At 46.3% G+C, this 25,190-nt stretch overlaps 1 protein-coding gene across 8 annotated transcripts in view; it reads right to left on the reverse strand.

The window, feature by feature from the left end:
- Positions 1–25,190, reverse strand: part of SEPT8 (septin 8) — a 52,484-nt gene that overhangs the window by 25,718 nt on the left and 1,576 nt on the right. For 6 of the 8 annotated variants that reach the window (XM_025387205.1, XM_025387204.1, XM_025387207.1 and 3 more), the window contains exon 1: positions 936–1,611. The exons of 1 other annotated variant lie outside the window; for it this stretch is intronic. In XM_025387205.1, coding sequence (XP_025242990.1) covers positions 936–965 — 30 coding nt within the window. In that variant the 5' untranslated portion in view covers positions 966–1,611. Of the gene's footprint in view, positions 1–935; positions 2,115–25,190 lie in introns of those variants that run through there. One more of the 8 variants, XM_025387210.1, reaches the window with a different exon arrangement.

Raw genomic sequence — 25,190 nt, forward strand, 5'->3', positions numbered from 1 at the left:
CTCCCTTCTCCTCCTCCTCCTTCTCCCCCTCCTCCCCCTTCCAGCCGACCAGGGCCTCACATGCTGGCAAGAGGACACAGCTTCCTTCACTGTCACAGCCTAGCCTTCCAGACACACCCAGATCCAGCCATAAACAGCAGGGGACGTCCAGACACAATCCCCCAAAGGCCTCCCTCCCCCGAGTGAATTATGAAATCTTGAGTAAGTTGGCTATCGGCAGGTTCGGGCCCAGTGAGACCCCTGCAGGGACCACCAGGGACGTCAACCTTCTGAGGACCTGGACTGGGGCCCAGATAAACGCCCACTGGGCTGAGTCTGGAATCCCTCCAGCTCCTGGCGAATGGCTGCCGCAGACCCGACCACTGAGGCCTGACCTGCCTGGAGTCGCACCCAGGATTCCGGCGTGGGGAGCGGGGGCAGAGGGGAGCTAGGGAAGAAGGAAAAGCAGGCCAAGGGTCTTCAGGACTCAAGTCTGCAACTGTCCTGAGCTCTTGTGGGGGGCTACATCCTCCCCGGCTGTACCTATCCCGCAGCACCTGTGCGGCTAGGACTCTCCCCAAGTGTGCAGAAAGAAACACCCTGGGCGATAGGGTCCGGAGTGTCTCGGACCTCCCCTGCGGGCCCCGCGGGCGCCACTCTGTCTTCGCACCTGCCCGGAGCCAGGCGAGTCTTCGCTCCTTCCCGCGAAAGGGGTTTGCCTTGCCTGCGCCCCAGGAAGCGACCCCGACCAGCCGCCCGGCAAGGCAGGCCGCCCGACGCTCCGGGACCCCCCGCTAGCGCGACCGAGAGCCCGCGCCAGGGTCCTCGAGCTGGCCCGGCGTCGAGGCCCGGCAGTGCGGCGCTGACAGCCCGCTTCGCGCCCCCCGCCAGCTGCAGGGCGGCCCCTCCTGAGCCCCGCGCCTCCCGCGCGCACCGCGGCCCAACGGGGCCCTCACCGAGAAGCGCTCCAGGTCGGTGGCCGCCATGGCGAGCTCTGCACCGGGCGGGCGGGCTGGGACCAGCGCAGGGGCCGCGACGGGGACCAGCCGGCTGCGGGACGCGCTCCGCCCGGGCGGCTGCGGCTGAATGGATCCAATATGGCCACTTCCTGGAAACTCCCCTTGGCGGCGGCGGCGGGAGAAGCCGCGGAGCCGCCCCTGCCCCCGCCCGCGGGACCGGCCTCCCCGCCCGGCCCGGCCACGAGCGCAGCCGGAGCCCCGCCGCTTGGACGGCCGGGGGTCTCCGCGGCGAGGCGGGAGGTGCCAGCTGCGGGGACTGCTGGGACTTGTAGTCCGCGCGTTGGGGAACCGGGACGGCAGTGTCGGGGGGCTCAGGGCCGGGGCCCGGCGGGCCGCTGCGTGTCCCTGGGAGCCTGGGGCAGAGCCGGGGTGGGAGTCTCCTGGGTCCGCGCGCTGAGAAGCTTTTCCCGTGAGGGGGAAGTGGGGCACGGCGTGCGCCCTAGAGGTCTCCCCCACCAAGCTGTCTCCACCCGCTGGAGCCTGCAAATGTGCTGGGACCACCAGCCAGAGTGTGGACGAGCTGCGGGCGGCCCGTCGGATCCGGGAGAGACCGCAGCAGCCTAGTCTGTGGGTGTCTTGGGCCCCACCTGATGCTCCGGCCGGAGCTACGGCGGGAACCCGGGCGGGACCCGCGCGTCCGGCCAGGCGGCCTTCCCGGGCAAGGTACTAGCCTTCGGCTGCTTGTGCAACCAACGAGCAGGATGCGCAGTTTAGGCTGGGATTCGTGCAATAGAAAAGCGGAGCTCGACGGTCAAGGCATCAGATTACAAGTGTCCATCACCCTGCCTGTCCCAAGGGCTTGGGACAACGTCTTAATGGAGTCCCACCATTATGCGAAGAGGCCGACCGCTCCCAATGGGTGCACGTTCTCTCCGCTAATGTCACAGCTCAAAACGTTCAAAAAATTAACACTTAACGCCAGGGTCGGAGACCTCAGGGGGTTCTGTATCCTTCTTACTGACAATCCATACAAAAGCAGCTCCCAAATCTTCTGAAATCCCGTTTCTTTCTCTTCCCTCTGCCTTTCTCTCTGCTCTCTCTGGGAATATGGCAAGGTTTACCCCCTACCCCCCACTGGCCTAATCCCAGGTTGGTCCACCCTCCACACACACCCCTCACCCCAGTATGCTGAGAAGCAACCTGACCTGTTTCTCCGACTCAGAAACTTATGCTGGCTGGAGGTGCCTAAAGACCACGTTTGACTTGGCACACCTGGCTTAAGAGGAGCCCCAGCTCTGCTGTTTGAGCTTGTCACCCTGATTTGGCTTTCCCCTCCTCACCCTCCCAGGCAAACTGTAGCTTGTCCCCAACGTGAACTGGCTTCCCGCTGGACCTTCCTGACAATGTTTTCATTTTGCTCCTCTCTCTATGCTGCTGTTTTCCATGCTGTATTAAAGTTATCTACAAGGAATAGGGCAGAGCAGTGGTTAGGGAAGCCGGATCTATGGCAAATCTTCCTGGTTGGAATCCTGCTAGCTTTTTAACCTTAGCTAGGCAAGTTACTTAACTATGGCTCCCTTCCCTGGTCCTAAAAAGAGAACAAGTTTAGCACCTATGTTACAGGATTAAATAACATAAGTAAAGGGCTTTAAGTTGTACTTAAAATATAGTGTTAAATAAAATCTCCCTCTCTAGACTATAAGGGCCTTAATGTCAGAGCCCAGAGAGCGTGTTGTCAATACTGAATTGATCATCCTAGACGTTTCTACTGTTGCCTTTTTCTTTTCCTATAACTAACAAGAAATCACGACCAACTGCCATCTGTATGGCAGTTCTGCATTACAACACTCTCGGACTAGCCCTAAATTATCTTTAAAATGGTCTTTTATCTCTAATTGGGAATAGTTCAAAACATGTACTTCTCACAGTCCTGGCCAGTGGCTATGAGAAGGAAAAGCTCAGACTACAGATGACTTCCTTCTCTTGGAATATATTCACTGTACTCTGTAGGAGTAAACAGGAGAATTTCCTCCTATTCCACAATGCTGAAATTTCTTTCTCATTTTTTGCTGCTGCTGGTCAGAACTTATAAAAGAGTGAGAATTATCTATGAGGGTTCAAAAGGTGAATATAATGATCGTTTCTCAAATGGCAAAGTGTTATTTCTTATGGCAGCATTTCTGAGTGTTTCATATACACCTAGAGGTTAGTTCATAGATTTTTACCACAAAAAGATTGGTCCCAACGCCAAATAACTGGGGAATGCTGAGTTCCACACACAGAGAGAGTTCTGTAGAAGTCCTCAGAGCTTTTGATAAGCTAATATGCATTTTCTGTGCAAAAGAAAGGGGAATATACAGCTCTCCCCACACTTTGTTGCCCCCCGTCTCTACCCTGCATACATACCCAGCACCACACTGAACTTGAACATGACAAGACTTTGCTTCAGGAAATGCTGCCCTCCAGGCCTCTTGCTTGTCTTTTACTTTTGTTACTTTTGTTTATACTTTCTTTTGTCATGTAGAAGTTTAAATTTTTGATGTTGTCAAATGTATTTGTTATTTTATTTATTGTTTTTACTTTGGCTTCTAAAAATACCCTTCCCTAACTTCACAAAGATATAGTGTTTGTGAGAAGAGAATAATTTTTCTTGTAAAACTTTTTTTTTAACTCCTTCACGTCTAGGCGATTTGTGTATGTGTATGCCAAACCAGTTGTTTCATCTTTCCCCTCTGATGTACAATGCAAATGGTATCACAGACGACATTTCTGTATGTGTGTGCAGGTCGTGCATCAGTTAGGATGACATTCAGCTGCTTCAACAAGATAGAAATGTCTTCCTTTCTTACATTGTCCAGGTAGGTAGTCTAGGGCTTATGCGACTCTCTACACACACTTTCTTCTTGTTGCTTGGCCTTATGTGGTCTTGCTCTCATGGTCCAATATGGTGATATCTGCATTTCAGGCAGCAAGAGGCAATGATAGTAATACAGTGCAAATGAGCCAACTCTCAGAGGATTCCAGAAGCTGCCATGTGGCACTTCTGCTTACATGTTATTGGCCAGAGCTGGGAAATTGGCTCTTTATTCTGGCTATCATGTGCACAGCTAAAAAGTCTATAAAATGGATCGTGCCACTGCACTCCAGCCTGGGCAACAGAGCGAGACTCTGTCTCAAAAAAAAAAAAAAAAAAAAAAAAAAGGCCTATAAAATGTTAGACGAGAGCAGATGTTGGGAGGCTGCAGCCATCTCTGCCAAGTCTGTTTCTGGACTATCCATTCCAGTGAGATGCCTGAAAATCTTTTTTTCTAATACTTTGAATTTTTTGTTTATTAGAAAATTAAAATATAAAAAATGACAAGTGGCCGGGTGCAGTGGCTCACGCCTGTAATCCCAGCACTTTGGGAGGCCAAGGCAGGCGGATCACGAGGTCAGGATATCGAGATCATCCTGGCTAACACGGTGAAACCCCGTCTCTACTAAAAATACAAAATATCAGCCAGGAGTGGTGGCGGGCGCCTGTAGTCCCAGCTACTCAGGAGTTTGAGGCAGGAGAATGGTGTGAACCCGGGAGGCGGAGCTTGCAGTGAGCCGAGATTGCCCCACTGCATTCCAGCCTGGGCTACAGAGCGAGACTCCATCTCAAAAAAAAAAAAAAAAAAAAAAAGACAATCAAGAAAATAATCAGCCATACACCACCAGAATCAGCCACAGATAATTTCTTAGCCTTCCACCCCTTTTAAAGAAAAATTGCATGTTTTTAAGTGATATATGTACATTTTAAATAATTTGAACAATACAGAGAAGTTTAAATTATCCCAATCCCACCATCCAGAAATCACCATCATGAGCACTGTATTTATATCATTCCAGAAAACTTTCTATGTATATTTACTGATAGGAGGAAAGATAATAGAGATACTTTATAGGAATCTGGGCCATAATACAGATGCTATTTAAATTAAAAGTATTTGATTCAAGTATTACTTGAATTTAAAAGAAGAAAAAGAAGTTGAAACTGAAGAAAGAGTTGAACTTCAAAGAATGTTTCTTGACCACAAGAGATATTACTTTCTAAAAGATACCTCTGAGGCTAAACAAAAATTGTAAAAAACACTGAGGTTAGAGTTATTTTCTTAAAATGCACATTTCAGTGACATATGAGTGTGTGCGTGTGTGTGTGTTCAGTGTGTTCATTGCTTTGAAAAATTAGCTCTCATGATTCTGTCCATTTCTGACCTGCTTCCTAAGTTTAGTTACATATTATTGTTACATTATCCATGTTTATAACACTCATATTCTGTTCTATAAACATAACTTCATAGTTAGTTGATAAATATTCTTAATTAAAATGAATTCAGTGGTCATTGCTAGTCTTTTTACCAAGGCTTTTATTCCATTTGCAAGTTCTTTATGTTTGTTCATCTCTTAATGGACTAAATTTAATAGTTAAGCTGTTTTTCCAGGAAGTATTTTCGACGTTTAAGAGTATCTGTCTGTGCCTTGATACTGGAACCATATCTTGGCTGGGTGTAATATCCTTGAGTCTCATCTTTCCCACTGAATGTGGTAGGTTTTGCCTCTTTTTCTTCTTGGAAGAAGCCTAAGGACAGCCTGAATTTTCTTTTATAGGAGATATTTTTTTTCTGCTTGAATGCCTAAAGAAATCACTCTTCATCATTTTTTTTAGTTCAATAACTTAACTAAGACGTCTTAGTAGTAAACATTTCAAATCAAGCTTTTCTGGAATATAGTGTGTTCTTTCAATCTACAGCTTTAGTTTTGAAATGTACTTGTTTGTTTCTCCATTAAAAGAATTCTCTCTTGGTTCTGTTTCTGGTTTTTCTTCTTCAGGGATCTTAATTAATTTTTGTATCAGATCAGCTTTATCTGTCTTTCATTTCTACTAATTCTAATTGCTTTAATCTCTTTGCCTAGTTTAGTTGCCCTAATTCAGTAATTTGAGTTTCAATAGGGTCCATTCTCTTTCTTGTTAGTTCTAATTTGTCTATAATAATATGTTTTTTGTCCTCAACTTGTGGTCTTTCCAGCCCATTCTTGTGTTCTAGCATCCTATTGTTGAGCCCCCACTTTAATAAATTCATATTCTTAAGTCATTCCATAATGTGAAGCAGTTGCAAGAAATTCCTTAAGATTTTTTTAGGGATGGGGAGGAGCCCTCATCTTTCACTCTCTGTTTTCCCCCTTATTTATCGTTAATATCTTGCTGCCATGTGTTTGCATCCATTTCTTTTCTTTCTGGTTTGGTGGCTCTGTCCACACCTTCTTTACGCCACTGTAACACAGCAGCAGGAAGAAGGATTTACTGATGTCTCCCCACTGTTTAAGACCCTATTTTTCCCTCTGAGCTAAGCAAAAGGCTGGGTATTTGGGTTCTGTATACTTTGTGGTAGTCTGGAGGGGAGAGCTGAGCTGAAGCAGCCTGCGGTCTTTGTTGGAATGCCTCAGCATGCTCCTGTCCTGAGAGCCTGTTTAATGTCCTGTACAGGCTCATACCACCTAATTGGGGCTGGAAAGCAGGACGCTATACACCTTTTCCAAGGAAGGGGCAGAACTCAGGGTCAGTTTCTCCATGGGGAGTGTTGTTCTGGAGACTTTATTTCCATCAGCCGAGTCAGCTCAGTGGCTCGTGCTCCCTGCTTTCCCATGTCCCCCCAGCATGCTTTTTAATACGGCTCATTCAGAAGAGGAAGAAGACAGGGCATGACTCACATCTGCTTCCTTTCAGATTCAGGAGCCATAGGAAGAATGTTCAGGTTTTGGTCCATTTCTGGGCACTCGGGACAGGGTAGGGAGCAGAGACGTGTGGTGCCATTCCTTGCCACTCCAGAATCCTCTACATCTTTCTTTAGATGTCAGTTTGGAAGTTTATTGTATTGCTTGCTGATGATAGATTTTAGTCCCTTGTTTTATTTACTTTCTTTGATTTTGTTAGGCATTGAGAAAGAGAGGTTCTGTGGGGAAGCATTCATCCATAATCTGTAAGCAGCAGTGTCCCTACACATTTTTATTTTTAATTTATTTACTTATGTATTTATTTATTGAGACAGAGTCTTGCTCTGTTGCCCAGGCTGGAGTGCAGTGGCTCGAGCTCGGCTCACTGCAACCTCCGCCTCCCAGATTCAAGCAATTCTTCTGCCTCAGCCTCCCAAGTAGCTGGGATTACTGATACCCACCACCATGCCCAGCTAATTTTTGTATTTTTAGTAGAGATGGGGTTTTACCACGTTGGCCAGGCTGGTCTCGAGCTCCTGATCTCAAGTGATCTGCCTGCCTAAGCCTCCCAAAGTGCTGGGATTACAGGCGTGAGCCACCATGCCTGGCTTTCTGCACATTTTTAAAGCAGCACATGTTACCTCTGGCTTTGAGGTCTGACTTGTCCCAATGACTGCCGAAACAATACAAAACAAGAACAGACTCGAAAAGCCTACTGAATTCCAAAGTCCCGAGATGTCTCAGCTGGCAGGCAAACTCTCCCATTTTGAAAACCAGAATTCTTAAAAGCCAGATTGAGGAATTACAGTCTCATGGTAGTGTTGCCAGGTTGAGGCCTAGATCAGGAGTCCTGGCCTGATGGAAAAGTTAGCCTAGAGAGAAGGAACCATGTTCTTATGCCTGCCAGAAAGATTGACGAGTTTGCACTGAGGCTGGGTACCGGGAGCCATGTGGCACAGAAGGAACAGCCAGCAGAAAGCAGCCCTTCCCCGGCCTCTTGGGTTTCTGACTGTCCTGTGCCTCGGAATTCCACAGTGGACCCTCATGCTGCAGATGGGGACAGGATTCCTCCCTGCCTTCCACCAAAGCATTTAGCATGGATGTCCTGGAGACAGAGGACCAGGGACACCTTGGAAAGCCCTGGAGATAAGAATCTCTGCCTTTTTTCATAGAAGAGGCACGCCTAGCCAATGAGTGCCTGGGTTCCCTAAGACAGTCCTGGGTCCAGGGTTCTCAGGGATGCAGCCAGGGTTTTGTGGAGCCTGAAGCTTGTAGGATTTGGAAAGCTTTCTTTTAGGAAAAGAATACACTGGCAGGGCATGGTGACTCACATGTGTACTCCCAGCACTTTGGGATGCCATGGTGGGAGGATTGCTTGAGCCCAGGAGTTTCAGACCAGCCCGGGCAACATAGTGAGACCCCCATCTCTATGAAAAATTAAAAATTTAGCCAGGTGTGGTGGCACAGGCCTGTAGCCACAGCTACTTAGGAGGCTGAGGTGGGAGAATCACTTGAGCCCAGGAGGTCTAGGCTGCAGCAAGCTGAGATTTCGCCACTGCACTCCAGCCAGGGTGGCAAAGTGAGACCCTGTCTCAAAAAAAAAAATTTGTTTAATTTAAAAGAATACACTGTTATAAAGACAAAATTAGATATGGAAGTAATTACTTATTTAGAATGAGAAAAGAACAGGACTTAGCAGGGACACAAGCAAGTGAGTGACCTGGAAATGCAAGACTCAAGTTCCATGAGGTCCAGGATGCCCTCAGGGAATGGGCCATGGATACCCACATGTCTCCAGTCCCTGAGTCCACAGGGATCCCTGCAGCAATTCTATGGTCCGGAGCTGCCAGCAGGGGAGCAGACCCCACTCCAAGCCTGGACTGGAGGGCCTAAGGACAAGGCATTGACAGCACCTTTACAAGGAGCTCCATGAAACTTATTCAAAGATTCTGCCCATGGCCTCTTCTAGAACTCTGGGCCTCTCCCAGAACCCTGGGCCTCTCCCAGGTAGAAGCATTCTGCTCTTTTAACGTAGCTGTGACCAAAAAGAATTCTCTGGGCCAGGTGCAGTGGCTCATACCTGTAATCCTAGCACTTTCAGAGGCCAAGGCAGAAAGACGGCTTGAGCCCAGGAGTTCTAGACCGGCCCAGAAAACATAAAGAGATCGCATCTCTACTAAAAATTTTAAAAATTAGCTGGGTGTAGTGGTGCACTCCTGTAGTCACAGCTACTCAAGAAGCTGAGGCAGGAGAATCACTTGAGCCTGAGAGGTTGAAACGGAAGTGAGTTATGATCAAGCCACTGCATTCCAGCCTGGTGACAGAGCGAGACTCCGTCTATAAAAAAAAAAAAAAAAAATTCTCTGGAAAAAAAAATATATCAACTGTCCAGTAACCAAACAGCTACAGTCTATAGAAGTGGAGAACTTTAAGATGCTCCCATTACAGAGAGGCCACCCAGCTCATATCAGCATGGTCTCCATCTCTGCAGCCATGAATAGGTGGGACACAAGCAGGTGAGAGGAAGCCCCACATGGTGACACCACTAGGCAGAGATGAGGAAGTTAAAGTGTTTTGCTTTTTTGGAAAAATGTGACCTTCAAAGGGCATGAGGGAAGTGGAGAGAGAGTAAGAATGGTTCATGCTGTTTAAGGCGCTAGAGGAAGCCATCAGGAAAGGAGACAGTTAACTAAGGACAGGCAAATCAGCAAGGCAAGACTTAAAATGAGAGGGGTCTGCAGAGCAATGCTTTTCAAACAGGGTCCAAAGGGGCCACGGGGGACAAAGACTCATCTGGTGGGGCTCTACAACCTCCCCAAACAGTGCCATTCTGCCTGCTTTATATATAGGGCTTTCATTTCTACAAAGGGTTTTTCTGCAGCTAAAAATAAGTCTGAAAAACCACCTCTCTAGGGGCAATGTATTCAGACAGACAAAATGGGTCTGGAAAAGGCTGCTGCTGGGAGGAATCCAGGGAAACCACTGAGTCCAAGTTCAGACAGCTGAGAGGTAGAGTTTCACCTAGAACCAAGGGGTTGGCCAGGGAGATTGGAAGAAAGGATTCAAGGGAGCTAAGAGAAGTTACTCCAAGTTGAATTAGAAGTAGAAATGATGGTAAATTCACAATAAAGAAAACACACACCACAAGGCTGAGGCCATCTGACTGGGGAATGAAAATGGAGAAAGCTAAGGACCTGATTAACATACAGAATCCAGTCCAGATGAACTCATGAACAAGAGGCCAAGGCCCAGCCCTCATCTGCTTGGTTCATATCACCGGTTTACTAAATGTTCCTCGCCTGCTGGGGTGGGGAGCAGTGGGGCTGGATTGTGAAGGAGTGGTAACCAGGCAGAAGCCTTTGGGGAAGTGGAAGAATGTTCAAGGGAATACTCCTCCGTTCATGGCAGAACTTCTGCTGCAGGACTTGGGACTTGTTGATCCAGGACCTAGTGTGGTATGGGTTCTGGGACCCCACAGGCAAGATGGTATGGTGGTCAGAATAGTGCCCCCGCCACAAGACATCCACTTCCTAATCCCCACAGCCTGTGAATATCTTACCTTACATGGCAAAGGGCACTTTGCAAATATGGTTGAATTAAGGATTTTAAAATGGAGAGATTATCCCTGATTATTCATGTGGGCCCAGTGAAATCCCAAGGGCCCTCGAATAGGGCTGTGTTATAATAGAGGGAAGCAGAAGAGTCAGAGAAGGAGATGTGATGACAGAAGTAGAGATCAGAGTGATGCAGACACAAGCCAAGGAATTTGGGCAGCTTCTAGAATTGAAAATGGCAAGGAAACAGATTCTACCCTACAGCCTCTAGAAGAAGCATAGTCCCTCCAATACCCTGATCTCAGCCCAGGAAGACTGTGGGACTGCTGACCTCCAGAACTGTAAGACAATGAATTTGTGCTGTTTTAAGCCACAATGTTTGTGGCAGCAATAGGACCCTAATACAAATGGCACTGTGTCTAAGGGTGTGCTCTCTGAACTCAGCTATCTGGATTCTAATTCCAGGGCCATCACTTGCCAGCTGAGGGACCTCAGGTAAGTAAACTTACATTCTGTGCTCAGTTTCCTCATGTGCAAAATTAGGATAATAATAATTTCTACCTCATATGGTTATTGTGAGGATTACATGTGAAGTGCTTAAAACTATTTCTGACACAAAGGAAGCTTTTCAATAAATGTTAACTGCTGCTAATATTATTATTATTATAAATTAACATCACAAGATTTATTTTCACCACCCTGCTTTTACCTTCCCAACCCTGGATTCAGAAATGAAGCTTGATCAGAAGATGAAGCACAAGTTCAATGTCACAGCTGTTAAGACTAGGCACCAGTATCCATCATTCACTCTCTCAACAAAGTATTTGTTGAATGTCTATTATGTGCCAGCCACTGGTTCAGATGCGGAAGACATAGGAAGAGAGGAAAGGGGACAAAGGGCTTCTTCCCGGCATTGCTCTTCCTTTCATCAAGGAAGAAAATATTTCCAGATGCCCCACTAAAAACGCTCCCTGAGATCTCAGTGACCAGAACCGAGTCATTTGACCACACAGAAGATAAAGGATTGCCAAAGGTTGGCCTGGACTAATGGAATGTGTGTTGGCTGTATTATTGAGAATATTTAAATTTACTGTAGTAGGCAAAAAAAAAAAAAAAAGTAGGCAAAATTCAAAAAACTGTGTTAAGAATAGATAGTAAGTTGGTAACTTGAGAGACATGCTAGACATAGAATACAGGAAACATAAGGGTGTCAGGCTTAGATTTAAAAGGATAGAACACATAAGAGTATTAACTGGAGATAGAAAGGGACAGAAACCCCCAGTTATAAGGCAGGGATCATGCTAATTTCAGATGGACAACTGTCATCCTCAAACTGGTCCCCTTAGAGACCTCTACTTGGATCCCATTCTGGTCCCTCCTGTACTCTTTCCCAGCTGCTTGGTAGGTAAATTATATGCTATGAGTCTAGCCTGATGTATTTGCCCCTAGGCTTCTTTGATAAAGTGTGTTAGCTCTAGGCACCTTGTTTGCTGAGCCCCTTTGTTCAACCTTAACTCTTGTTTTCTTTTATCTTTCTCACTTTACTTATTTATTTATTTTTTTTCAGGCAGGGTCTCTATCAGTCGCCCAGGCTAGGGTGCAGTGATGTGATCACAGCTCACTGCTGCAGCCTCGACCTCCTGGGCTTAATCAATCCTCCCATCTCAGCCTCCCAAGTAGCTGGGACTACAGGTGTGTGGACCAGGCCTAGCTAATTTATATCTTTTTGGTAGAGACAGAGTTTCACCATGTTGCCCAGGGTAGTCTCTAATTCCTAGGCCCAAGCAGTCCTCCCACCCGGCCTGCCAAAGTGCTGGGATAACAGGTGTGAGCCACCGCGCCCAGCTAACTCTTATTTTCTTGTTTTCATAATCACACAGTCAGTGTGGAGAGATAATGTGCCACATGGCTCCCATGGTGGGAGGGGGGAGAGAGAGAGAGAGAGAGGGAGAGAGAGAAAGAGAGTGGGGGGGGGGGGGATAGAAAGGGATAGTATGTGAACCCTGGAACACAGGATTCAGGCAGTGTGCTCTCTTCACCTTGCTTACCCCATACCCTAACTGGGTTAACCTACCCCACCTCTTTCCCCTAGCTTCTCACTGTACGCTTTAAATTGGATCAATAAGCAGGGTGACTTAAGCATCTTAAATTGGTCTGTGAGTCTTTCTGTTCATGATCTCCAGACAGCTTGCCTGATAGGGTACTTGGAAGCTACATTGCATAAAGATAATTTCCCACATGACAAAACAATGATTTGCCTCTAGGGCTGGACACATTGCTATCTGAAAAAACTGGAGTCTGTTAGGAAAGAAAAAGAGAGAGTGGCTGTTGGGTAGGTGCCTGAAGGCACAAGAGTTCACTTAGTCTGGCCTTCTGACTCCAGGTCAGTCACGCTGAGTTCATTTTAGATAAAGGAAAGTGTCTGTTTTTCTGATGAATTATGGATTTGGGGCCTGTAGAATTTGTTCTTATCTGTGAAGTCCCGCTTGGAGGGGAGGGGAAGGGCTGGTTCACTTCTCAGGATCCTGCTGGCCCAGGTTATGACTATAGAAGTTCCTCAACAATTGAACACTGGGGTCATTTACACAACAAAGATTTACTGAGCACTTACAGTGTGCCATGGGCATGAAGGTAAAGAAGGCATAGATGCTGCCTGCCAGAGTTCAGAGTTCAACAGGCAAGCACACATAAAAAGTGTTAATTATAAAAATACACAGACCAACTTACCACCCCTTTAAGAAATCTGCCCTCAGTCAAGCAAAATATGCTAAGAATAAGATAAAAGGGCAAAATACCAGCGTTACAAAGCCCAAATCCTGAGCCACCTGGTACCAGCAGCCCACTCCGGTCTCTCACTGCCAACTTTTACCTAGTTCTCCCTTGTTCTCACCAAACTCACCTTGCCTGCCCAGAGTGACATTCCTTTCGTTTTCTGCTGGCCTCCAGAACCCTGTGTCCTGGCCATCCCCTTTGTTCTTGCTCTCCTTGCCTCAGCAATCCTACTGAAAGCATACTGGTGGATACCTGATGGCTCAACCTGGCTCTCACCCTCCCAATGTGTGCGCTGTCCCAGCAAATACTTTGCCCCCAGCCCAGGCTGTCTTGGTGGGACCCAGACCATCACAAATCAGGAAGGACACTGGCCTGGTACCCCCTGCCAGGGATCCAGGGGAGAATGAGAGGAGGGAGATCTTCCCTGGAGATGACATTTGGGCTGAGGCTTAAATACTAATTTGGTCTGGTCAGCAGCAGTTTCAAACACAAAAGATGAGCCCACCCAAGACAAAGACAGTCTCCAGGAATGAAGCCAGGGCCCTGGGGAGCTACATGAGCTCTTCCAGGCCACCACTGAGAGAACGACAGCAGGTCACCTCACATTACACAAAACTCATCTGCTTTCTCGGCATGCTCCTGAGCTGCGCAGAGTTTCATGAGAAAAAAAAGTGTCACCAGCCCTGATGCCTAACAGCACTACATCCTGATGCTTCCCTGCTCAGCAGGCCTCCTAGAGCTGCCTGGAAATCCTGCACTTGTTCCTGGCCACCATCCTGTCCCTTTTCCATGGCAGCAGCCCCAAATATTAACCACTCTCCCTGACTCCAGCCCCCTTCACATTCAGCTGAAGCTTTGACTTTTTTTTTTTTTTTCCTGAGACAGGGTCTCACTCTGTCGCCCAAGCTGGAGGGCAGTGACACGATCTCACCTCACTGCACCCTCTGCCTCCTGGGTTGAAGCAATTTTTCTGCCTCAGCCTCCTGAGGAGCTGGGATTAAAGGCACCTGCCATCATGCCTAGCTCATTTTTAGTAGAGACGCTATTTTGCCATGTTGGCCAGACTGGTCTCGAACCCCGACCTCAAATGATCCTCCTGCCTCAGCCTCCCCAAATGCTGGGATTAGAGGTGTGAGTCACTGCACCTGGCCTTGATCTCTTTTATTACAAAGAAAACCTATTCATTGGGTCAAAAAACATTAAATAAAGACCTACTGTGTGCTAGCACCAGGGGGATAAATCAGGTGTGGTTCTTGCCCTCATAGTATGGTGGGAATTCAGAAAAGCACAGATGGTCATGATACCAGGGCAAGCTGGCTACTCTGTAACTGAAGGCGCTGGGCACTGGCCAGACTCCGAAGCCCTTCCCCCAGCCCTCACCCAGCCAAGTGCCAGCAGCGCTGCCTGGACAACCTTTCCCTCTGGGCTCCAAGAAGTGCCCAACTCTGCCCCTGGGCATTCCCTTTAATAGTCTCAGTGATTTTTTTTTTCTTTTTTCCACATCTTAAATATCTCTCTCTCCTCCTTCAGTTACCCTCTTATCTGGCCAACACCATCAAGTATCCTCCATCTAAAAAAGTCTGGAGGCCTCCTCCCTTGACAGGCCCTCCTTATGTCTCCTTCCCTTTCCTGTCCTAATCGAAACAGTTACCTACTTTCAACTCACTCATGTAAGATGCTTGTCAGTTATCAGTTGACAGTCGTCTTTTGTCTCCACAACTCCAAGGAAACTGTTTTTGTTGAGGCCACCAATGACCTCTTCATCATGGCTTTTTTCTTTTCTTTTTTTCTTTTTTTTTTTTTTTTGTTTTTTTGAGACAGGGTCTCACTCTGTCACCCAGCCTATAGTTTAGTGGGGCAATCATAGCTCACTGCAGCCTCAGCCTCAATCTCCTGACCTCCTAGGCTCAAGCAATCCTCCTACCTCAGCCTCTTGAGTAGCTGGGACCACAAGTGCACGCCACCACATTCAGCTAATTTTTTAAAAGATTTTATAGGCCAGGCACAGTGGCTCACATCTATAATCCTAGCACTTTGGATGGCCAAGGTGGGTGATCCCTTGAGCCCAGGAGTTTGAGACCAGCCTGGGCAACACAGCAAGACTCCACCTCTCTAAAAAAAAAAAGAAAGAAAAACAGAAAAATTAGCCAGGCATGGTGGCACATACCTGTAGTCCCAGCTACTCCGGAGGCTGAGGTGGGAGGATTGCTTGAACCCCGGAGGCTGTGGTTGCAGTGAGCTAGAATTGCACCACTGCACTCCAGCCTGGGCAACAGAGCAAGACCCTGTCTCAAAAACAAAAACAAAAGTCACCTTCTCAGTGAGGCCTTCCCTGCCGTCCTATGTGAAATCTCAACCCTCCCTGCATTTCATAGCCTTTTTCTTTGCTTTATTTTTTTCTCCTTACCACTTGTCACCTTCTTCTTCTTCCTCTTCCTCTTCCTCTTCCTCTTCTTCTTCTTTCTTTCTTTCTTTCCTCCTCCTCCTCCTCCTCCTCCTTCTTCTCCTTCTTCTTCTTCCTCTTCCTCTTCCTCTTCCTCTTCCTCTTCCTCTTCCTCTTCCTCTTCCTCTTCTTCTTCTTCTTCTTCTTCTTCTTCTTCTTCTTCTTCTTCTTCTTCTTCTTCTTCTTCTTCTTCTTCTTCAACAGAGTCTTGCTCTGGAGTGCAATGGTACGATCTCGGCTCACTGCAGCCTCCGCCTCCCAGGTTCTAGTGATTCTCCTGCCTCAGCCTCCTGAGTAGCTGGGATTACAGGCATGCGCCACCATGCCCAGCTAATTTGGGTATTTATAGTAGAGACGGGGTTTTGCCATGTTGGCCAAGCTGGTCTCGAACTCCTGACCTCAGGTGATCTGCCCGCCTTGACCTCCCAAAGTGCTGGGATTACAGGTGTGAGCCACTGTGCCCAGCCACCACTTGTCACCTTCTAATGTACTGTGTATTTCATTTATTTATCATATTTCTGTCTTCCCTACTATATTACCAGCTCCATGAGGACAGGGATTTTGCTGTTTTGCTCACTAATAAATCCCCAGGGCCTAGAACAGTGCCCAGCACTAGCAGACCCTTGGTAAACATAAGGTAAATGAATGAAGTTGCTGGGTTTATTTAGAAAACCTCATGCATGGACTTTCCTCCTTGTCAGTACATACAGCTCTTCCTCATGTGTCCCATAGGGGTGGCCATAGCATAGTTTAGCCCTTCCTTAGATCTTGAAATTCTTTCCTCCCTTGGCTTTCCTGCCTCTCCAGAGGCCCATTCCTTCCTCTTCCGTTTAACGGCTATTCCTTCACCTGCCTTTTTGGGACCGGGATTCCTCAGGGTTCTTCCTGTCCCTTCTTGCCCTTGCTACACCTTTCCCCTAGATGGGCCACCAACTGAAAGCTCAGGACTCCCCCTGGCTCAAGCCCAGATGTCTCTCTTGAGCTCCAGACCCTCATGGGCAGCTTCCTTTCAGGTGATCCATAAATACCTCTTACCTTAGAAACTTCAACTCGTCCAAACTCAGCTTGTACCTTCTCCTTTTATCTTTCCTATCTTGACAAACAGAAACAGTTTTCCTCTTCTCACAAGACAAAAACTATGCAGTCATCTCTGAATACTCTTTGCCTCACCCATCTGTGAAGGGTCACCAACTCCTGATTGTGCTCTTGGAAACATCTCCTGAGCCAGGCTGTCTTCTCTCCCCACCCCTCCCCGCACTGCCCTCATCCAGGGCTTTTTCATCTCCTGTGGACTCCAGCAATACTTCCTCATCGGTCTCCCTGACATGGATCTCTCCTTTTCGTCACCCACATTGCCACCAGGAGCTTCCTAGAAGCTGAGTCAGCCACACATTGACTTCTGGCTGACTACACAGAGCTCCTTCAAATCAGGAGTATAGCCCCGCACAAGGCAGGTGAGATTCTGCCTTCAAGGCGCTGAAAGTCTGCAGAGAGGCACTGAGCAAGTAGCTGCAATAGTTGGAGACATAGTGATGTGGAAAGTAGAGAATGTGATGGAAGCACACATAAGGGGGGACTTGATATAGTGGAGGCTCATAGGAGACCCCTTGAAGAAGGAACACAGACTGCAGCAGGCATTAACCAGGCACAAAGTCTGTATGGAATGGGAGGTGGGAAAGGAGAACTACTTCAAGATGAAGGAACAGAATTTGAGAAGATCCCAATGTAAGAGAAAAGGAGACCCATTTCAGGAAATGAGAAGAGCTAAGGGTAGAGGATGAGTGCTGAGAGACAGGCCAGGGCCTCCCAGCTCAGGATCATCTCCTGTCTTTCCAAGATGCCATGACAGACATTGCTAGGAAAACTTCTAAAGTATATTCCTTTTTGCAATAGCGCAGAAAAGAAGAGAAGAGATCTGAAGGATTACAACAGGTTTCTAGGAGACAGAAAGTGGAAAGGTGACTATTCATGGTTAAAGCAGATTGGATGGAGCTCAGAACCCTCACAGAGGGTCTGTATCCACCCGTTCAGACACCCCTCCCTCTGCACGCAGAGACCACAGATGCCATGGAGACCCAGCGGCAGAAAGGGACTGAACAGAAAGAGGTGAATTGACTGCCCACATATTGAATATTCCCCCTCATATCTCCCCAACCAAGAGTAGATCCAGGTTAATGTTCTTTAATTTATTTATTTGTATTTATTTTGAGACAGAGTCTCTCTCTGTCACCCAGGCTGGAGTGTAGTGGTGCAATCTCAGCTCACTGCAACCACTGCCTCCCAGGCACAAGCAATCTTCCCACCTCAGCCTCCAAAGTGCTAGGATTATAGGTATGAACCACTGCATCCAGACTGGCCTCACAGTTATTTTTAAGAAACCCACACCTAAACATGCCATGGTGAAATTTCAGAACTGCAAGATAAATAGAAGATCCTAAAAGCTTCCTGAAATGGAAACAAACAAAACAAAAAAAGGGAGGCCACATACAAGAAAAACAAAACTCGGAATGGCATTAGACTTCTCATTAGTAACATTGGTTACTTAGAAGAAAATGGAGCAACGGTTTAAAAGTTCCCAGAGAAAACTATTTTCAACACAAGCTATCAATTCATAAGGTAGAATAATGAAATGTTTGGACATTTTATTTTATTATCTTTTTTTTTTTTTTTTTTTTTGAGACAAGGTCTCGCTCTGTCTTCCAGGTTGAGTATGCAATGGGGTGATCTTGGCTCACTGCAACCTCTGCCTCCTGGGTTCAAGCGATTCTCCCACCTCAGCCTCCCCAGTAGCTGGGATTATAGGCGCCTGCCGCCACACCCAGCTAATTTTTGTGTTTTTAGTAGAGATGGGATTTTACCATGTTGACCAGGCTGGTCTCAAACCCCTGACCTGATCCGCCCAGCTCGGCCTCCCAAAGTGCTGGGATTACAGGTGTGAGCCACTGCACCCGGCCTGCTCAGACATTTTAAAAGGTATAAAGCTTACCTCATGTTTGAGTGTGGGAGAAAAGAAAAATAAGATCCATGAGGTTAAGTAAAAATCCTTAGTTTTCAATTTGATTTAGAAGTTTTGTAGGAGTTAATGATATATCTTATCTTTAAAGAAATGCATTTCTAGCTCAATCTACTGAAAAGGCCTAGAAAAATGATCGACCCAGTAACAATGAGAAACAAATGAGAGCAATGACTATTCCAGGTCTACCGTGGAAAATACAAAAAATAGAAGTGGGACATCTTAAAGTTTCACATATCAAGGAAGAGTTGAGGCAGGAGGCTTGGAGTCAACTAAAAGATGTTTCCACTGGCAAAACAAGAGATAAATATTGAGAAAAAAAATTTAAAACTCACAGGTTACCTTTGGAAGATGCTAGGGACTTATTATATTTTAAAATGGTAAATAAAGGGAAAGAATCAAGAATTTATCCTACCTTTCCCATAGGGACTTCGGGATAACTAAATAGTAAATAAGGGGAAATTTCTCTCTAACATAGGAATCCTGCAGCTAATAAATGAGTGATAATATAACTAGAATATCACCATGTCATAATCCCTAATAAAATAATGAATCTATTAAAGGACCATCAATGGCTCCTCACATCATAAAAAAGAGAGAAGCAGACATGATGTGCCTCCTTTTGGAAGCACACAATACTACCTATGAAGGTACCCCTAAAATAATATAATGTAATCTGATCAATACTCTAGATTTCATTAACTCACAGGAATATAGGGGATAAAGGACTATGCCACATGTCACAGCAGGAATGCAATCAGCAAAACCCAGACTCTGGGAAACTTTACAAGACGAAACAAAAAAACCCAATTTCTTTCAACAGATAAACTGCAAGGGAAAAAATAAGATGAAGAAACCATAAATTTAAAACAGACTCAAGAGATATATCGAACAATTGCAATTGGCTCCAATTAACACAAGCAAATGTTTATATATATCATGGAAATTTGAGCACTGATCAGTTATTTGATGACATTAAGAAATCACTGAGAATTTTTAGGTATGTTAATGGTATATTGATTATGTTTTTTATAAGAGTCTGTATCTTTCTGGGACATATATTTAAATATTTTCTGGTGATATGATATCTGGGGGAAAAATAATCTGGGAGAGGTGAGCAGTGGCTAGGAATGTGGATGAAATAAGGTTGGCTGAGAGTTGATAATTATTGGAGTGGTGGATAGATATATAAGGGTTCATTATGGTGTTATTTTATCTCCTTTTATAGATGTTTGAAATTCTCTTTTTTTTTCTTTCTTTTTTTTTTTTTTTCAAGATAGGGTCTCACTCTGTTGCTCAGGCTGGAGTGCAGTGGCCGATCACAACTCACTGCAGCCTCCACTCCCCAGGCTCAAGCCATCCTTCCACCTCAGCCTCCTGAGTAGCTGGGACCACAGGTACGTGCCACCACGCCCAGCTAATTTTTTAATTATCTGTAAAGATGAGGTCTCACTATGTTGCCCAGGCTGGTCTCAAACTCCTGGGCTCGGCCAGGTGCAGTGGCTCACACCTGTAATCCCAGCACTTTGGGAGGCTGAGGCGGGCAGATCACTTGAAGTCGGGAGCTGAAGACCAGCCTGACCAACATGAGGAAACCCCATCTCTACTAAAAATACAAAATTAGTCAGATGTGTTGATGCATGCCTGTAATCCCAGCTACTCGGGAGGCTGAGGTAGGAGAATTGCTTGAACGTGGGAGGCAGAGGTTGCGGTGAGCCAAGATCACGCCATTGCATTCCAGCCTGGGCAACAAGAGCGAAACTCCGTCTAAAAAATTTTTTAAAAACTCCTGGGCTCAAGTGGCCTCCCAAAGTGCTGGGATGTGCCTGGCCTGAAGTTTTCTATAACAAAAAGGTTAAAAAAAAAATATTCTGTAAGGACCTTTTCTTAGGAAGTTACTTGATAATATGCTTTAAAGTTACCAAAGAAAAAGAAAAAGACACATGATTCAGAAACAGTGCATCCAACCCAGGAGAGCAGTTATAGGAAATCCCAGGAGGAGAGCTGAGAGCTGTGCAGCAAGTCAAGAGAGCAGCCAGCCTAGACTGTCTCCAAAGCTCTTGGAGAGAGGTGAGGAGCTGGGGCAGAGCATTCAATAGAATAGATAGTACAACTGATGGCCTGGCAAATTTATAGAATGCAAAAAAGAAGAAAGGCAATTAATTGCACACCCAGAAAAACAAAATAGACAAGAAAGGCCAAACCCAAATATGAAGCAAACTGAAACACATCACAGAGGTGGCTGCAGTAAACACCAATTTTCTTTTCTTTGTTTTTTTTTTTTTAGATTAGAGTTTCGCTCCGTTGCCCAGGCTGGAGTGCAGTGGCACCATCTCAGCTCACTGCAACCTCAGTCTCCCGGGTCCAAGTGATTCTCCTGCCTCAGCCTCCCAAGTAGCTGGGACTGCAGGCATGCACTGCCACACCCTGCTAATTTTTGTATTTTTAGTAGAGAAGGGGTTTCACCATGGTGGCCAGGCTAGTCTCGAACTCTTGACCTCAAGTGATCCACCTGCCTCGGCCTCCCAAAGTGCTGGGATCACAGGCGTGAGCCACCACACCCAACCAACACCATTTTTCATGGTTATTGCAAAGTTGACTTTTTTTCTTAGGAAGAACTTAGAGGATTTTACTATAGCTAAACGAAGTGTAAATGTTACCAAACTCCATGATGTATGCCAAGATAGAGTCAAGGAACGGTTGGGTCACAGAAGGTGGATGGGAGGGTAGGAGCTCTAAAGTTTCCATCTTACTAAGTGGCAAGTCAAAAGTTCAAGACTGATGAAGACAGACATTGAGGTTTAAGTATATTTTTTGAAATTTGAGAAGAGACTGGAGGAGGAACCAGGAATCCTCTGGAGAGACAAAGCCAAGCACGATGGCTCGGGCCTGTAATCCCAACACTTTGGGAAGCCGAAAGTGGGAAGGTCACTTGAGGCCAGACAAGACCAGCCTGGACAACATAGCAAGACAGCACCTCTTAAAAAAATTTAAAAATTGGCCGGGCGCGGTGGCTCAAGCCTGTAATCCCAGCACTTTGGGAGGCCGAGACGGGCGGATCGCGAGGTCAAGAGATCGAGACCATCCTGGCTAACATGGTGAAACCCCGTCTCTACTAAAAAATAACCAAAAAACTAGCCGGGCGAGGTGGCGGGCGCCTGTAGTCCCAGCTACTCGGGAGGCTGAGGCAGGAGAATGGCGTGAACCCGGGAGGCGGAGCTTGCAGTGAGCTGAGATCNCTCCGCCTCCCAGGTTCAAGTGATTCTCCTGTCTCAGTCTCCCAAGTAGCTGGGATTACGGGTGCATACCACTACGCCCAGCTAAGTGCTGTATTTTTAATAGAGACAAAGTTTCACCATGTTGGCCAGGCTGGTCTCGAACTCTTGTCCTCAAGTGATCCACCTGCCTCAGCCTCCCAAAGTGCCAGGATTACAGGAGTGAGCCACTGCACCCCCACCAACCCCACTGTTTCTCCATGAGCACATCTTCCCACAGATCTCTGTTTATATATGTATCTTCTCCACCAGGAAATGGTTTCACAGAAGACAAAAGCTGCCACCTATTATCCTTTATATTTTGAGTTCTGAACTGGAAGTACTAAGGTGTTTCATCTAGTTTGTCAGCTCTATCAGCTTGGTGACGGCTACCTGGAATACCACATGGAAGATGATTCCAGAAAGATGCAGGCCGTGCAGGGTGGTGATGGGGTGCCAGAAAGTGCATGGGTGGAGGAGGAGGCAGGGACCAGGAGTTTTTCAAAGGAACTAATAAGAAACACCCCTCCCAAGGGCTATAAAAAGCAACTGCTGGGCTGGGTGTGATGGCTCACGCCTGTAACCCCAGAACTCTGGGAGGCTGAGGTGGGTGGATCACCTGAGGTCAGGAGTTCGAGACCAGCCTGACCAATATGGTGAAACCCCATCTCTACTAAAAACACAAAAAGTTAGCCGGGCGTGGTGGCGGGCACTTGTAGTCCCAGCAACTCAGGAGGCTGAGCCGGGAGAATCACTTGAACCCGGGAGGCGGAGGTTGCAGTGAACCCAGATCATGCCATTGCACTCCAGCCTGGGCAACAAAAGTTAAACTCTGTCTCAAAAAAAAAAAAAAAAAAGATGACTGCTGGCCTGTCTTATCACATAAAATACCATGTAGAATGAGGAGCCTTCCTTGGAGTCTGAATACCTTTATACTATAGGGAAGTTTTGCTTCTAAAATGTGATCCACACATCAAGACTCTCCAAAATGCAGCCAAAGTCATAGCTTTAGTTGAGACATGCCTGGGCCAGATCTCCTCACAGCCTCGGGTCATCTGAGTTCAAAGGCCTGAGGAATGCCACTCATATTTCAGGATAGAATCTTCCATTCCAGCAAGATTTGAGTAAACCCACCATTTCCTTCTAACCTTCGGTATTTGTTTTCTGTAGCTGCCATAACAAAATACTGCAAACTGGATAACTTAATACAACAGAAAATTATTCTCTCACAGTTCTGGGGCCAGGAGGTCAAGGTATCAGCAGGGTCTCGGTCCCTCAGAAGGCTCTAGGGGAGAATCCTTCCTCAATTCTTCCGGCTTTAGGTGGCTGCAGATGTTCCTGGGCTTTCTTGGCAGCATCGCTCCCATCTCTGCCTCCATCTTCATTTGGCCTTCTCCATTTCTCCCACTGCGTCTTCTCCTCTCTTTCTTTTTGTTTTTTTTGTTTTGTTTTTATTTTTGTTTTTGTTTTGAGACAGGGTCTCACTCTGTCACCCAGACTGGAGTGCAGTGGTGCAATCTCAGCTCACTGCAACCTCCACCTCCCAGGCTCAAGCGATTCTCCTGCCTCAGCCTCCTGAGTAGCTGAGATTACAGGCGTGCACCACTACCACCTGGCTAATTATTGTATTTTTAGTAGAGATGGGGTTCCACCATGTGGGCCAGACTGGTCTGCCTCAAATAATCTGCCTACCTCAGCCTCCCAAAGTGCTAGGATTACAGGTGTGAGCCACCGTGCCTGGCCCTCCTCTTCTGTCTCTTATAAGACACTTGTCATTGGATTTAGGGCCTGCCTGGATACCTAGAATGTTCTTATCTCGAGATCCTTAATTTAATTACATCTACAAAGATCCTTTCTCCAAATAAGGTCACATTAACTGGTTCTAAGACATAGACATATCTTTAGGGGGCTACCATCTAACTCACTACATCTTCTGAAAGGAAAATAACAAATAGGACCTAAGATGGGTTAACTTTGAGACATAAACAGTTTCCCTTAATGGAAACAAACAATGGTCTTTACAAATTTAGACTGAATAGTGAAAAACTACCACGAAAAAGCGGCAGCAAAAAAGCCCCATCCTAATGAACAACATGAATGTGATTGTTTTTGTCCTCGCTGTCACAGCCACACAGAAGGCTCTGTGCAGACTGTGGTCTTATTGTCTCTCCCCTGGAAAGTTCCTAAGCCCCAGCATGTTGAGCTTTTAGGACACTAGAACATTGTGACATTTTGCCAAAATTTTCCAGTTAAAAAATAGAGGATTATTTTGCCCAGGAAATTCTATCATCATCGCTAATGAAGACAAAGATTGGAGAAGGAAGAAAAGAGGAAGAAACACAGTGCCATGCAGAAATAACCAAGCCTCAGCCTCTAGCCTCTTACCACTAAGAAACAAACGCTCAAGAGTTTCTGTTTTAGAGACAGAAACTTATTCTGGGGGAAGCAGAGGCTTTCCTCCTGCTAAGTGCCCCCAGCGTAATCTGTGTTTTGCTGTTGTTGCTGTTCCTTGCTCTTGCTCCAGTCATTTTTATCCGGAACTGAAGTCCTGTAGCTGCCATAATAAATTCCTGCAAACCGAGTGGCTTAAAACAACAGCAACTTACTCTGTTACAGTTACGGAGACCAGAGGTCCCCAATCAAGGTGTCAGCAGGGTCCCACTCCCTCTGAGCGCTCTAGGGGAGAATCCTTCCCTGCCTAAAGGTTAGTGGTGGAAATGTTTGTGCTGCTAACTGTGCTATGCTCACTTCCATTCACCAACATCTGGGAAGGTAACAGGTAACCAGGAGTTTACATTCTGAAAAGTTCCAGAAAAACATCCGTCTCCACGGCCCCACTTCTAGCTCCTGAAATCATGAGACTCAAACCACTTCAACCTACTGTAACATATCCAAGGTGTTCACTGACTGTCACCCTAGGATGAGAGTCAGATATGTAGACAGTAACCTTTGGTTCTATTTTGAAAAGGAAAAATCCAAGTGATGAGAATGGCGTTGGTGGCATAATGGTTATAGTGGTTATAATGGTGTGCCTAGCTGCCTTCTGATATGATGAGAATATCTGCCATGTGATGAATTGTTACTGTTTTATCATTATCAATAGTTATAGAACATAAGGTATATAGACAGTAACCTGGGACCCCATTCTGAAAACAAACAAACAAACAAACAAACAAAAAACCTCAAAGTGACCACAGTCACTACTACATGACAAATTGTTGCCATTTAATCATTATAAATATTTATCAAATATTTAGAGCTATACCCCAACTGATGAGGACACAGAATCTTACTCCTTGGAACTTGGGCCACCTGGGAATAGGTAGCTGAAAAGAGACCTGTATTCATTCCTGTTTTCATTTAGCATTGCCAATATTTCATTGACGCTTAGTTAGGTAAGTAAAATCAGTACTATCAATGACTTCTTCCCCAGACCACACACCCTTAAAGGTAGAGTTCACCTTCCTGTTTCTTGCTCAT

Source organism: Theropithecus gelada, chromosome 6 (genome assembly GCF_003255815.1).
Source record: "Theropithecus gelada isolate Dixy chromosome 6, Tgel_1.0, whole genome shotgun sequence".
Taxonomy (NCBI): Eukaryota; Metazoa; Chordata; class Mammalia; order Primates; family Cercopithecidae; genus Theropithecus; species Theropithecus gelada.